This window comes from Onychostruthus taczanowskii, unplaced genomic scaffold (genome assembly GCF_017590055.1).
Source record: "Onychostruthus taczanowskii isolate IOZ18803 unplaced genomic scaffold, ASM1759005v1 scaffold20, whole genome shotgun sequence".
Classification (NCBI taxonomy): Eukaryota; Metazoa; Chordata; class Aves; order Passeriformes; family Passeridae; genus Onychostruthus; species Onychostruthus taczanowskii.
In genome coordinates, this window is record NW_024499240.1 from 7072338 (window position 1) to 7088122 (window position 15785).

The 15785-nt window shown below is 37.8% G+C and overlaps 1 protein-coding gene across 50 annotated transcripts in view; it reads right to left on the reverse strand.

Annotated features, from left to right (window-relative positions):
- Positions 1-15785, reverse strand: part of TTN (titin) — a 238064-nt gene that overhangs the window by 66509 nt on the left and 155770 nt on the right. For all 50 annotated transcript variants that reach the window (XM_041403525.1, XM_041403521.1, XM_041403519.1 and 47 more), the window contains 34 exons: positions 15591-15742; positions 15313-15460; positions 15027-15204; positions 14811-14932; positions 14425-14712; positions 14035-14331; positions 13728-13914; positions 13064-13179; positions 12670-12969; positions 12126-12425; positions 11918-12023; positions 10762-10958; positions 10370-10675; positions 9987-10265; positions 9267-9566; positions 8860-9162; positions 8391-8762; positions 7991-8293; positions 7228-7527; positions 6827-7123; positions 6443-6727; positions 6064-6357; positions 5366-5665; positions 4964-5272; positions 4683-4873; positions 3780-4209; positions 2939-3247; positions 2349-2497; positions 2222-2254; positions 1993-2122; positions 1593-1892; positions 1188-1505; positions 806-1102; positions 414-713 (listed from right to left, as the gene is read on the reverse strand). In XM_041403525.1, coding sequence (XP_041259459.1) covers positions 414-713; positions 806-1102; positions 1188-1505; positions 1593-1892; positions 1993-2122; positions 2222-2254; positions 2349-2497; positions 2939-3247; positions 3780-4209; positions 4683-4873; positions 4964-5272; positions 5366-5665; positions 6064-6357; positions 6443-6727; positions 6827-7123; positions 7228-7527; positions 7991-8293; positions 8391-8762; positions 8860-9162; positions 9267-9566; positions 9987-10265; positions 10370-10675; positions 10762-10958; positions 11918-12023; positions 12126-12425; positions 12670-12969; positions 13064-13179; positions 13728-13914; positions 14035-14331; positions 14425-14712; positions 14811-14932; positions 15027-15204; positions 15313-15460; positions 15591-15742 — 8496 coding nt within the window. The remainder of the gene's footprint in view (positions 1-413; positions 714-805; positions 1103-1187; positions 1506-1592; positions 1893-1992; positions 2123-2221; positions 2255-2348; positions 2498-2938; positions 3248-3779; positions 4210-4682; positions 4874-4963; positions 5273-5365; positions 5666-6063; positions 6358-6442; positions 6728-6826; positions 7124-7227; positions 7528-7990; positions 8294-8390; positions 8763-8859; positions 9163-9266; positions 9567-9986; positions 10266-10369; positions 10676-10761; positions 10959-11917; positions 12024-12125; positions 12426-12669; positions 12970-13063; positions 13180-13727; positions 13915-14034; positions 14332-14424; positions 14713-14810; positions 14933-15026; positions 15205-15312; positions 15461-15590; positions 15743-15785) is intronic.

The window sequence follows — 15785 nt, forward strand, 5'->3', positions numbered from 1 at the left end:
ACTTGCTGTTTTAAGAACCATTTTCTCTTGGCAGCCTAACATTCCTCCTAGGTATGAGCTTTTCTGTATAATTTATCTTTCCAAACTGAAGGTAGGAAATGGATTCTTTATGGTCCAAGACATTAATAATGTCTCCAATACAATAGAATAACTTGAATCTCATCAAATAAAAATTTACTTGTATATTTAAACATTAAAAATATTGAGATTGTGCTTTAATATAACACAAAGAGGGCGAAAAATATTTTAAGCACTACACGTGCTTTTAAGAACCAGGTACTACTGCTAAAACTCTTCAAGCTATTCTAGAAAACTTAGTAAAGAGAGAAAAGAGTAGTGGTATTTAACAGAAGCTGTATGCATATCAGCATATGGAAACAACTGACATAACTTGAAAGCTTATTTCTACTTACTGAAAAGGTTTCTTGCTGTTTCTGGCTCACTATCCAAAGGTTCTCCAATACCGTATTTGTTTTGTGCCATAATGCGGAACACGTATTCATGGCCTTCCATCAGCTTGGGAACAGTGAATATGCACTCCTTAGGCTCATTAGTAACAGACACCCATGTCTTCCTATTTGCTTCTCTTTTCTCTATAACATAGTTTGTAATCTTAGAACCACCATCATCTAATGGAGGAAGCCATGATATTGTCATTTTATCAGCCAAAATGGATTCAAATTTAATAGGTCCTACTGGAGGTCCAGGACGACCTAAAAGATACATTTTAAGAAAGAAGAATTAATCAAGTATCAAATGAATGTTATCAATTAATGTAATAATTGTAAGAGTTCTTGATATGTACCCAGAACATTCAGCCGCATCTCCTTTGAAGCAGTTCCCAGGTTGTTTACAGCTGTTATAGTATATAAGCCTGTATCATTTCTGCGAGACTGTTGGATCAATAAAGTGCAAGTATCTTCATCAACAATCTTGTTGACATGTTGATCATACACCACTGGTGATTTGTCATCTGGTTTCTTTGGAGGAGCTTTTAGCCATGTTAATGTGGGGAAGGGTACACCCTTTATCTTGGCCACAATTTTGACATCTGTTCCTTCTTCAACTTCCATAAATTCTTTGAGCTCAATAGACGGTGGACCTACAACAAAATGTTAAAAAAATAGCATACAAAAATACTTCACAATTTTAAAATGGTATTTGTATTTACTAGTATCGCTACTTACATGTCTGGTCTTTGACAACAAGTGGGCCAACAGTGGCTGAAGGTCTGCTAGGACCTGCTATATTTACAGCTTTGACTCTGAATTCGTATTCTCCACCTTCTACAAGATCCTCAACAGTAAACTTTGTTTCTTCCACATCACGTCTGTTGCATTGCTTCCAAGACTCTTTCACTTCTCCAGTACGATCCCAGCGGAGACACTCAACATTATAATGTGTAACAGGAGCTCCACCATCATTCTTTGGTGGTTTCCATGTCAGGCTCACTGTGTTCTTGGTTACAAGGCCAATCCTCAGTTTAATAGGCGGATCAGGAGGATCTTCACAACCAAAACAGAAGAGTGAATAAATCCACCATACAGTACCATGTGGTTTTAAAGGATTTGTTTGACTTTAATTTTACTTACGGATTGGATCCCTGGCTGTGGTCCGCTGGATGGTTTCTGCAGGAGGGCCAACTCCAAAACGGTTTTCTGCACGTACCCGGAAGAAATATTCTTGGCCAGTTATGAGATCAGGTACAACAAAGGAAGTACTGCCACAATTTGGATTGACTTTAGTCCAGGCCTTCCCATCAATATTTCTCTTCTCTATAACATAGCCTCTGATTCTATCTCCACCATCATCATCTGGCATCTTCCATGAGAGTTTACAGCTACCTCTTGTGATATCACTTACTTTAAGGTCTTTTGGTGGGCCAGGGACATCTATTAAGGTAAAAGCACAACAGACACAATTTTACATAAGCATGTAGAAAAATAAGACTAAACCCTAACATCTAGATACTTTAATATATGCAAGCCATACCAAGCACATTAACTCTGACATGCACTGTCTTTTGTCCTGCTTTATTCTTTGCTGTAATACTGTATCGTCCAGAGTGACTTCTGTTGCAGTCAGGGATGATAATCTCTGAACGTGTATCAGTTGCTTCCACCTGCATATTATAAGAACAAAAAGAAGTTATAGAGCAACCTTGAATATTTATGTTTCAAAAATGCAACAATACTGAGGTTAAAAAAATTGCTCGCTTTACCTGAGCTTCTTCGGGTACATTATGACCTCCCTCCTACAAAAAAATGGAAATAATATAAATGTAAAAGGGAATAGGCTTAAATGTCTAGAGAGAGGTGTAGAAAAAAAAACCTATTACTTTTACTAACCTTTGCTGCTGTTTTTGCTTTTCCTTCATACTCCCAAAATGTTTTTGGAACTGGACGACCCTTGATAACAGCTGGGATTTTAATTGTTGTGCCAGCACGACAAGAGAGCAAATCCTGTGCTCCAAGATCAAGGAAGATTTCTGGTTCCTCTGCAAAAATATTTAAATGTATGAATTTTAAGAACTACTGAAAGCAAAATTCCATCATCACTGAGCTGAAATACCCCAGAAACATGTGGAATGCATGTTCTTGTGAGAAAGGCTGGACATACAAATAGAAAATTGGGAAGTATACAAATAGAAAAATTCATTGCTGTAAATTTTTTATAAAAAATAAAATTAGTATGTGTGTAGGTGAAAAAAAAATTTCATTAGTATGTCTGTAGGTGCTCATCAGTTTCCTGATGGAGCATTGCCTGGGAATGGACATAATAGTGACAGTTCAAACCAGTGTGTCGGTCTTTTGCTACATTCTTGTATATAATTGTTTATTATGTTTTGACTTTGGCTTGCTTGGCATCCTTTTTGAACATTCATAACAGTAAGTGGCATTTACATAAAAATACCTAAATCAGTTCTCAGAACTCTTACCTAGAATATCTTGGACAGGTATCTCTGATGTTGCAGGACTTGGTTCTGATTCTCCAGCAGCATTTACAGCTTTCACCCTAAATCGGTATTTTCTGAGCTCTTTCAAGTTGGGAATAACACACTCGCAAGTAGGAAAGAGTTTGTCTCCTTCATTCACCTTCTTCCAATCAGTACTACCTTCATCTTGCATTTCAACAATATATCCTTTTATAGGACTCCCGCCATCCTTTTGAGGAGGCTTCCATGCAAGCGCTACAGATGATTTGGTTTTGTCTTTGACCTCCGGGCATGATGGTGGACCAGGCACAACTGGTAAAACAAGAGCAAGTAAAAATTACCTGAGTGTTAGTGTCTTCCCATATTTTTCTAGTTAGGTTTCTAGAAGAATGCAAGTATTTTCATTTCTTTGCCTGTATATAAAGTGTAAATCTTGGAATGTGCATACTAATTACACAGATTCCCCACGTTAGCAAGGGATACTTAAGGTACAAGGCATAAAGATTGAACTGTTTAACAGTAAAGTAAAAGGGTAATATAGAAATATCATTCTGAACTGAAGTTTATTTGGCAATGCCTACCCTGGGTTATCACAGTATTAGGTATATACAAGAGGTAAAAAATTAAAATTAAAGCTAATTATTTTTAAATTTTTAAAATCAGAAACTTTGTGTCAATATATTCTTAGGTTTAATGTGAACAAAGCCTTTGATTAATGTTAGTACATTAATACTTCATTATTAATAATTTTCATTAATAAATTTTTAAAAAGTCATAGAAACACATTTTTTTTTTTCTGCTATGATACAGTCCTCTAACACAATCATACAAATAATATACTTACATATAGGATCTGCTGCCAAAGCTGGATCTGATGGTTCACTGGGAGGGCCAATTCCAGCAAGATTTTCAGCCATAACTCTAAACTGGTATTCAACACCTTCAGCCAAACGAAGCACATTGTGCTCTAGACCTTTTACTGATGGTTTTGTTACTGGAGCCCTGTTGACACGTGCCCAGTAGACACCTCCCACCTCTCTCTTTTCCAACCAATAGCCAGTTATTGGGCTGCCACCATTGTCCAAAGGAGGCTCCCAAGTCACCAGCATAGATGATCTGGTGCGATCCAAAATTTTTGGCTTTCCAGGAGGTCCAGGAAGACCATAGGGATCCTTAATGACAACTTTTTCTGAGAGGCATTCATCACTTATTCCGTATTTGTTTACAGCCCGGACCCTAAATTGGTATTTTTCATTTGTTGCAAGATTCCATACCTGAAAAAGAGGATTTAAATCAATACTTGGCTACTTTCAGAATCAACTTATTTGGAATTAAGCGTAAGTTTTGAATTTAAATTTTATCTTGCAGTCTGACTTATATACCTATGTTTATGTACTACACAGTTCTATGTGATGTCCTAAGCATACTCTTATTTCATGTGCATAGGAGTGAACATAAATAAAGACATCATAACGTTTGGTCTTGCAGTTGGTAAAAAAGTGGATAATTCTGGAAAATAGAAAGGAAGGTGTTTTCTCTCTAGCTCAGCTAAGGTTAAGTAGTAAAATGAACAATTTCTTTTGTCACATGAGGGATAACACAGTACATAGATGGGAAACATTCATCCAGTAATTCTCGAGTCTAAATGGAGCATGAGCACAGATACCTATGCAGTTTGCATTAAATATGCAATAATTTTATTTTTAATGCATACTAAAGTATGTAATAAAGATATTTTATAAATTACCCCAAATCTTCTCTCAACAGCGCCTTTGGAAACTTCTTCCCACTCAGATTTCTTCTTACTAGCATCACGTTTTTCAATAATGTAATGGGTAATTTCACTACCACCATTGTCAAGAGGTGCATCCCATGTTAGATAGCATGATTCTGCTTTAATATCAGAAACCGCAAGATTTCTTGGTGGAGAAGGACGATCTGTATGAAACAGTAGAGCATGGAACTACATTAAAAAGAAGGCAAAGGTATTTTATTAGCTGTCATTTCATTAAAATGTTGCATCCTTACCATACACTTCGACATGCACATTGCGGAATGCAGTGCCAAGACGATTGGTAGCTCTCACAGTGTAAGTGCCTTTATCATCCCTCACTGCTGCAGGAAGGATGAGTTCGGTTTTTGCCTCAGTTCTAGATACTTCTTCCTTGGTTATCTTAAGTGCATTGGACGTTTGGTCAATTAAAACTTCATTCTTGTCCCATTCAATCTTCGGCATTGGCAGGCCTGTTACATCAGCAGGAATGTTAACTGGTTCTCCTGCCTTGACTTTGATAGTATCTCCTCTCACGGCCAAACGCAATGTAACAGTTGGAGGCACTGAAAAGAAGGAAAGTGACAGAGTAAACATGGAGATGAAACAGAGAAAGTGTTCTAAGGATATTTATATGGATTTCTTTAAAGTTGATATACCTTCATCATCTTGTATAACTACATTGAGGGGCAGTGATGGCTCACTTTCTCCAATCTCATTGACAGCTTTCACACGGAATTCATACATATGAAGTTCATCGAGCTTTTCAACGAGAAGAGATGTTTTTGGACAGAGCCTTGCATTAACTCTTTCATAATCTTTTGAATCATGTCTCCTCTTCTCAACAATATATCCCAAGATGGGACTACCACCATCACTGCGTGGAGGCTTCCAGTCAAGTGTAATGGATGACTTCGTCCTCTCTGTGTACATGAACCTCTCAGGTGCTGTTGGAGGACCTATTAACGCAGAAAAATTACAATAAGAAAAAATTAAAACATCAGAGAATTTTAAATCATAAGAATGCAGTGGCTCTGGCCTTTTAAAATCATAGTTTTTACACACAAAGGATCTGAGTATGATTATGGCTTGTATAAAGTTTCTCATGTATGTGGAGAAAAAGGTAATAAGTAGTGTCTCAGTAGGCACCAGTATTTTGCTATGTAAAGAACAACACTAGCTTCAGAGAACTGATTCAGAAACCTGACTGAAGTAATGAAGCTAAAGTAGATGGCTATCCATGTAGTTGAAAAATTAACACATTTTCTGTACAGAAGGAAAGACAAAAATATTGTCTAATTAATCTGACAATAATTTTTTTTTCTTTTTAAAAACCCTGTAAAATGAGTCATCTTACCTAATGGATCAACTGCAAGAATGGGTCCTATTTCCACAGCTGGACCAGTACCAAATTTGTTCTTGGCACTAACACGGAATTTATACTCCTGCCCTTCAATTAGACCTGTAATATCACATTTAGATCTATCTGTGTCTACAGCTAGTCTCCATGTATGCATTTTGGCATCCTTCCTTTCAACAATGAAGCCTATGATATCACTGCCACCATCATCTTCAGGATCAGACCAGTTAAGCAAACACATCTTTCTGTTTGTGACCACTGGCTTTAGGTCAAGGACCGGTCCAGGAACATCTGAAAAACAAAATCAAACAAGTAAGGTAAAGCCTATACTGACCAAAAGAAAAGGTTATTTAATGTGAGAAAGTATTTTTCTTACCAAATACTTCTACTCTGGTTCCTGCTGATTTTGAACCACTGCTATTGGTAGCAGTAATTACATATCTTCCATGGTCTTTTCTCAATGCATTCTTAATGGTTAACTCAGATTTTGTGCCAACATTTTCAATAACAACTCGATCTTTGTCTAATTCCCCCTCGTCTATAGCCCATGAAATGGTGGGAGCAGGACGCCCTGTCACAGTAGCAGGAATTTTAATAGTCTGTCCAGCCATGACCTGAATGCCTGCTTTCACAGAAACATCCAGCTCAACAGTGGGAGGCTCTGTGGAAGAAAGAGAAACAGTTCATTAGTTGAAGGGAGGGATTCAAACCCACCTTTTAAGCAGCTGGACATATCTTAAAAATAATGCAGTCGCAATACCTTTAGGTTCTGCAACTGTTGTGGGTTCAGTTTCCCCAGGTGGTCCTTCACCAGCCGCATTGAGTGCAGTAACACGGAGCTTGTAGTCTGCACCTTCCCTCACTTCTCCAACAGTAAACTGCAGGACCTTAATGGGTTTTGCTGTGCAGCGTGACCACTCATTTACACCCATCAGTTGTTTGTACACATGGTAACCAGTGATATCTCCACCACCATTATACACAGGAGGTTGCCATTCTAGCTCAATGGAAGTTGCACTTGTGTCAGCAATCCTTGGAATCGGGGGACCAGGTGGCACTATAAATGAATAAATAAATAAACAAATAAGTGTAAATCAAAGTTAAAGGCTATGAATCCTATCTTGTCAACTGTCTGCTATTAGCTTCTGCTAAGCCACTTACTTATTGGGTCTTGTGCAGTTTTTGGATCTGATGGTGGACTAAATTTACCAGGGCCGGCTGCATTTTCAGCACACACTCTAAAGATGTAAGTTAAACCTTCCAACAGTCCTTCAACTTTTACTTCCAGAGCATTCACAAGGTTCCTGTTGACCCGAGCCCAATGAGTACTATTGATTTCACGTTTTTCAATCCAGTATCCTATGATAGGGCTGCCATTATCTTTTGGTTCATTCCATTTAACCAGCATACTGTTGCTGGTTACATCTTCCACATCAGGCTTGTTAGGTGCATCTGGTGGTGCTGAAAAACAAAAAGGTGGTTTTTGCCATCATTGCTGTCTCTTCAGAGCTTACTCAAAGCTAAGAGAGAACTAAGATATAAGAAATTACTAATTTTAATTCATAGTTTTTCTTCTCTTAGAACCTTTGATTCCTAACGGTGATCAGTAAGCAAATCTACAATGGTTCTCTTTTTTGGTAAGAACACTAGTCTATGAAGCACAGAGAATGTCACTGTTCAGATGTTAAGTGTTTTAAGGGTAAAGATTTATGACAGTGATCATCATTCTTATGTGTTTACTATTGAAATTATAGTATTTTTGATAGTTCTCTGTATTTCAATGGTTTAAAATGTGCAATAATTATCACATAGCTCAAATTTCTTCTGGGAAACATATGCACAGATAAAGCTGAGTACTCTAACAGTCTGTTAGAGTTTCACACTTTGTTTTCTGTAAATGTTGTTTTTCAAAATTAAAACTTACAGAAAGGATCTTTAGCTGTCATTGGTTTTGAAACACATGGTGGTCCTGCTCCAACTCTATTTTCAGCAAATACACGGAATAGATACTCTTTTCCTTCAATCAGTTTTGTTACATGGAATTTGCAATGCCTGAGTGTTGAACTGACAGTGACCCAGCCCATTTCAGCTTTTGTATTGTCTTTCTTTTCCAGTACATAGTTTAGGATTTCACTTCCACCATCATCAAGGGGAGGCTCCCATTTGCAAAGGACAGAATTTTTCCTCAAATCTTCAAATACAAAGTTGACTGGTGGCCCAGGTGTATCTGTTAGCAAACCAAGAAAAATTATGAGCACTCAACTTGTGCACTTTTTTCCTAATACTCAGAACAACTGGGTGTTTTGAGGACATTCTTTACATACCTAACACATTGACTTCACATGAGGCTTTTGCAACTCCATGATCATTTTCTACTTTAATTGTAAATGTGCCATGGTCAGCTCTAATGGAGTCACGAACTGATAGTATAGACTCTCCTTCCTTGTGGTTGTCAACACTCATACGTTCTGGCAGTGAAAGCTGGAAAGGTTTCTCTTCTTCAGCTTCACCTTTCTTCTTTATAGGTGCTGTTACTCTCTTCTTTATATCCTCTGGTCTGACAACTTCATCATTCCTCAGCCAAGTAATAGATGGATAGGGTGACCCTGAAATATGTGCCTCAAGTATGATCTCATCACCCCTCTTCACCTCAAGGCCAGACTGTAGGTTTGCAGCAAGGAAGACTTTTGGAGCCTCTGTAATAACAAAGAATGACAAATGGAGTGTAGAATCTTTCAATATGTCTGAGGATATATGGCAATTAATACAAATGGTTTAATGAAAAATTCATACCAATAGGATCCACAGCTTTCACAAAAGGAGTAATCCGAGAAGGCTCACTGATGCCAGCAGCATTCTCAGCACGAGCACGGAACTGATACTCCTTTCCTTCCTCAAGGCCTTTCACCGTGTAAGTTAGTAAGGGTACCAGATAGTCATTGCATCTCTCCCACCTCTCTTTGCCCTTTGCAAGCTTCTCTATTATATAGCCCATAATCTTGCTTCCCCCATCAAACAGGGGTGGTTTCCATGTAAGAGTAACTGATTTTGATGTTGGATTATGGACTTCAAGGTCGACAGGCGGATCTGGGGGCTCTGTGAAAGAGTAGATCAAAAGAGGGATCGTATGAGAAAAGAGAGTATGAATATTTTATTTAAAATTAAATTTTTTAAATTATTTAATAGAAAGACAAACTTACGTTTTGGGTCTTCTGCAATGATCGGGTTTCTTAGTTCAAGATAATCACCCCCTCCAATCTTATTGACAGCTTTAACACGGAAGTAATATTCACAGTTTGGAATAAGGTCTTTGACTTGCCATGAAAGCTTATTTTCACCAGACATGACTGGGATGTATGTTTTACGACCAGCTTCCCTGCGTTCCAGAACGTAATGCAAAATAGGAGTACCACCATCAAAGTCTGGAGGCTCCCAGGATACTTTGCAAGAATTCTTAGTTACTTCGCTTGCCTTAATGTCTTTACACTGTCCAGGTGGACCTGTTTTAAATAAGAATGAAACAATCGGTTAATTAAATAGATGTGAAAGTGTATTCTTACAAATATGAAATTATATTTCATTTCTTTGCTTTGCAGAAAGCAAAGACCACAAATGTGGACTACACAGCATCTATATGAATTTCTATTCCCAAAGATGAAAAATAGTCAGAATTCTTAAATAATTTTTATATTTATATGCTAACTTTTAAAAATAATTGGGCTTTGAGCAGTCACTGAATAGTTAGAGCAACTTGAGGTAAAGTGTTTTTTCATGGTACTTCATAACATCAATCTACATGTGTCTGAGTTGAAGTGATTTGCCTGCCTGGCAGAAACCGTATCTTTCTAGCCCTGTCTTCTGTCAGCTGCAGGGCCCAAGTGAAGATAAGCATACTTCTCAGAATGGAAGAACATAGTTACCTATGACTTTGACATTGACTGAGCCAGTTGTTGATGCCAGCTTGTTCTCCAGTGTGATAGTATAAACACCAGCATCGGCATGAACGCTGTCTATCACTTCAAGCAATGCAGAGGTGTAGTCACTCTTCATTGTTGTTCTGTCACCAGCTTTCAACTCCTTGCCATCTTTGTGCCATGTTATAGTTGGTGATGGAACAGCTCTGAAGGGTATAGGGATACTTAGCTTCTGTCCCTTAACAACAACAATGTCACGAGTTTGCAGGTCAATGGTTGGATTACCTGTAAAGGTAAGTTTAATGTTATCAGAAGGTTGCCAAACATCATTCTTTTGTTCAGTTCTGCAGATTTGAAAAAATAAAACAGAAAAAGGAATCTATTCTTACAGTCTGGGTCCTTGGCAACAACTTTTTCTGAGATGTCTGATGGCTCACTAGCTCCAACAGCATTGACAGCTCTGACTCTCAGCACATATTCTTTGTCTGGAACAACTCCCTCCTCTACTTTACATTTTAGATCTTTAATTGGACGAGAATTGATTCGCATCCATTTTTCTGTTCCTGCTTCACACATCTCAACATTGTATCCAATAATGGGACTTCCACCATTCTTCTCAGGAGGTTTCCATGCAATGCAAATGTGCTTTCGGCCTGCATCTGTGACATGTAAATCCTGAGGAGGTGAAGGAGGGCCTGCAGAAATGGAAAAGGGTTTTGTGATTTTTCTCCCAGAACAGTACACTGCTTCTAAAATTCGTACACTGTATTATTCTGCTTACTTGTTGGGTCTTCAATATGAACAAGGTCCGTTGGTTCACTGGGATGACCACATCCAGCTTCATTTTCTGCACGGACCTGGAACTGTACATCTGTACCTTCAATGACATCTGTCACTCTATAATTGCAATCTGGACCAGCTGTCTTCCCAGCTTTTACCCAGCGAGTAGCTAGCTTTTCTTTCTTTTCAATAACGTACCTGAAGAGATCGGGGAAAATACTATGAGGCACTTGAAATAGGAACACTTCAGACTTCTTCAAGAAAATAGATTAAAAGAGATTAGAATGGTTTAGACAGTGAAAAAGTAAAGAGAATAATGGATAATAGATTCAATGAACTTCATACTTTAGCCACTTAGTCCTAGTAGGTCTCAGACCCTAATAGGGCTGACATCACTGACAGACCCAGGTCTGAGTGTCAATTCTTGAACTTTGTTCTGTGTTTTAGAACTGAACTGAGTTGTGTTCCCAGGTTTTAGAGAGCTGCAGAGGCAAAAGAACCTCCAAGCTCTACTTGTATCTTTGCTAGTTTGGATGTCAGTGGTCAATCCATTGAGAATATTTGAAGATACTATTACTTGGCTGTCAAAATTCTGCATAGGACAGACTATGGGAAAGTAATGTAAATTGAGTGACTTCTATTTCTTCAGGCAGATGTCTGTAGTAGTTTCTTGGTTTAAGATGCGCTTTCTGTGATTGGGAAGGAGTAAAACAGTCTGTTTGAAAAGTGTTATAAAGAGGAAAATTAAATGCAAAGACTCATTTTAGATGAGTGTATACAGTTTGAATGACAAGCAAAGGCAGAAGGAAAATGCAAGCATACTACGTGCTAGATGATTTTAAGTGGTTATTATTTTGCAGGAACTGCAGACTATGGACATGTTATTTTTTTTTTCACAGCTCCTTATTATTATATGCTGTTTTGAGGATGTTGACACACATTCACTGTTCAGGCACATTAGGTATTTTATTTGCATAATTTCTACATTTTAAAATCAAGCTCTTCATTGCTTTGACCACACGGCTTCTCTTAAATTCATCCACACATTTTTAATATAAAATGCTTCAATTTAAAATTTAAATATTTTGAGAGAAACATCTTCACTTGTTAAAAGATGTTTATCTACAGGAGCCTACACAAACTTAAAATGACCTTACCTTTGAATTGGTCTGCCACCATCATTCTTAGGTGGTTCCCATTTCAAATCAACATGGCCTTTTTTCACTTCAACTATTGTAAGGGCATATGGAGGCCCAGGGGTTGCTAAGGTTAAAAAAAAAAAAAAAAAAAAAAAGCACATATTAGAAGACTATGAATTTGTGACATGTGAGCTACTGACCACTCAGTAAGCAATTTGAAACTTACTGAAAGTATCTTTAGCAAGCACTGAGTCTTCAATTTCACAGTAGTCACTCTGTCCAATGGCATTTTCAGCAGCCACACGGAACACATAGAGTGAGCCTTCAGTCAGTGGGCTTACTGTGTACTTGGTATCTTTCACTGTTGTGTCAACTGTCTGCCAGCCTTTCCGCCTTACATCTCTTTTCTCAACAATGTAGTTGGTAATCGGGGAACCCCCATCTTTTTCTGGTACTGTCCATTTCAGATCTGCTGTGTTTTTAGTAATATTAATAACTTCAAGCCATCGGGGTGGTGAAGGAGGATCTGCAAAATAGGAAAAGAAAAAAGTAAACCAGGATGTTGCAATTCTCATGAAAGATCATGGAAGACAGGGGATACACCAAGACTATTAAAACTTTGCATTTCCTGAACGGAAGTAGGGCAGATTTTAGCACTTCATAAGCCTTCTAAGAGTTCATTTAGTACTGACAAAGACAGGCAGACATGGGGCTTTTTAAAAGTCAGAGACTGTATTTGCAGTAGCAGCACATTCTGAAACAGTACTCACAGAGCCTCTCCTTGCACAGCACAGGGTCACTGGGCTCACTGGGCTCACTCTCGCCAGCCTTGTTCACAGCTCTCACACGAAAGGAATATTCTTGTTTCTCCATAAGATCTTTGAGGAAGTGTTCAGTTGTTGGAACTCCTTCAGCCACTCTCACCCATTCGTCTGTTCCAGTCTTTAACAGCTCAATGACATAAGATTCAATTTTTGCCCCTCCATCATGTTCTGGCTTTGTCCAGTTCAGGGTAAGGAATGTCTTGCCAATATCTCTCACAGTTGGCTTTCCAGGAGGCCATGGTGGATCTAGACAAGAGTCCAGTATTAATTATGTAATTGAAAACAATTTTTTGTTATTGTTGTTGCTAAATTAAACCATTAAAAAATGTGTTTATTGTACCGATTGGATCTTTCACTAAGATTGGCTCTGTTTCCCTGCTTGGTTTTCCAGGTCCTGCAAGATTCTCTGCCAAGACACGGAACTTATACTTCTTCTTATTTGTAAGACCTTTAACTCTGGAAATAAAAATTAAGTTTGATTAAACCAAACCTAGGCATTAATTCATTTCTAAAACATTATTCTCTCCCCTTTTCATACCACAGATAACTTAGAAAATCTAAAAATACCCAAATTACTGGTAATGATGTCAACATATTGTTAACATTAAAATGGTGCACCATGACAGAAATGAGTGTTTTGAGAACCAGCTTGGATTTTTGCATGTTCCATGGTTTTTAGTGAATAAGACTATCAGGAGAAAAAAAAGCTAAGGATTTTGGTAATTTAAGACTTGGGATGACCATGTCTCTGCCATTTTAGAATATGGAATTATTAAGCACAGGAATTATTGAGCATAACATTTAAAAGAAAAACAAGATGAATAGTTCTTCTGTAAAGATAATCCTCATTAAAACTAATTAAAAAATAAGCCACCAGGGGTAGTTGGATCACAACTTATGGAAACTAGGAAAAAATAAAAACAAAGTAAAACTTATTTTAAAAGCTACTGTTACATTTTTATGTCTCTGTGATCAATTTCACCCTAAAGTGACTATAGTCTTACTTGAATGTTGTATCTTTCACTGGCATTTTGTTGCATTTTATCCATTTATCCTGCTCAGGATCATATCTTTCAACCCAGTAGCCAGTTATGGGGCTGCCACCATCTTCATCTGGTTCATTCCATGTTAAAGTGACTGAATCTTTAGTGACCTCTGTGGGCTTGAGACCTGTTGGAGGGCCTGGCGGATCTGTATAAATTAATTAAAAAACAAACAAACAAAACCCAAAACCATCAGTCAGAGTTTTTTTTTTTTTTTTCCTTCCTGTTGAAATACTGCAATAATTTATAATTAATTGAATTAACTAACCAAATGAATATTTGGCAATGATGGGGCTACACTGTGCTGGCTCCCCAACACCATACATGTTTTCAGCACTGACTCGGAACACATATTCTTTATGAGGAGTTAAATTGGTAGCTCTGAATTTTGTATCTTTAATAGTCGATGACAACTTGTCCCATATTTCACTGTCTGTAGCTCTTTTCTCAAGGACGTAGTTGGTAATTTTAGAACCCCCATCATCTCGTGGAGGATTCCAGGTTAGAAGGCAGGATTCGTTTGTGATTTCTGTTACATCAAATGCAGCTGGTGGACCAGGTTTATCTGTAGAGAACCAGACATGAATGTTAATTTTCTGCTTGCATACCTTGGTACATTACTAATGATTTATATAAAAAACATAAAGTACATGCATACCAAGAACATTAACTTCAACAACAGCAGTAGCACGTCCACTGGTATTTACAGCTTCTATGATATAGGTTCCACTGTCACTCCTCTTGCTGTCTGTAATAGTGACTGTAGAATGATTAGGTTGGCTTTCAATGGTGATTCTGTTGTCAGGTCTCAAAACTTTGTCAGCCTTGGTCCAAGTAACTTGGGGCTCAGGCTTTCCAGTTACTTTAGCCGGCAGCTCAATTTTAGTTCCGGCTTTCACAGTAAGTCCAGCAAGAAGCTTCACATCTAAGAAGATTTCTGGAGCCTCTGATTTAAGAGAGAATGCAAATTTTGTTAGCGAAACAGTATTTCAGAGACTGGTAAAAATAAAGCAGCTATGGCAATTTAGCAAGTGAAGTAGTTACCTTTTGCATCAATGGCCTGAATATCATCAGTTGGCTTACTTGGCCTACTTGCTCCCATTCTGTTCAAAGCCTTAACCCTATAAGCATACCACTCTCCTTCCTTGAGCTTTGTTACTTCCATTCTGTCAAAGCAAAGAAAAAAAAAATCAAATATTTAGAGTGGTGAGGATGGCACAATTAGTTGAGAGAATTTATCTACTGTGTCGATTTACTTACTTTGTTTCAATAACAGGCTCCCCACATATCTCCCACTTGTCTGTGCCACGTTGGGATTTTTCTACCAGATAACCCTTAATGCGTGCACCACCATCATATTTGGGAGGCTCCCATGTTAGGAAGATTCCTTTTGATGTTGGATTTCTCCATTTAACATTTTCTGGTGGGTCAGGCACCGCTATTAAAAATTAAAAACATATGGGGTCTTAGAAACCAGTCTAAGGAAGATAATATTATTTTTATATCTTACTTTGAAGAAAATCAGCAAAATTTCAAATATGCTTACTTGCTGGTATTGACATATTTACAGGTTCATCAATATATGCAGGTTCTCCAGGGCCACATTTATTGCACGCAAATACTCTAAATAAATATTCTTTCCCTTGGATGAGGTCAGGTACAGTGAACTCTTGGTCGACAATATGATCCGCAACCTAAAGAGAAGAAAGGTTTCAATGTGTTTTTAAAATTTGTTTCCAAAGAGTGATTACAAAAATAAGACAAAAAACTCAGTAGCACGTGTGAAAATAATAGAGAAATTTAAATGAAAAAGAATGAACTTACTTTGCTCCACGTTTTCCGGCTTACTTCACGTTTTTCAATTATATAGCCAGTAACTGGACTTCCACCATCATCTTCTGGAGGTTCCCATGCAAGCTGCACTGTACTCTTGAGTACTTCTAAAACATTGAGCTCTCTCGGTGCACTTGGACAAGCTAGAAGTCAGAGAAATTGTACTATTTTGTAACTGGTGTTTAG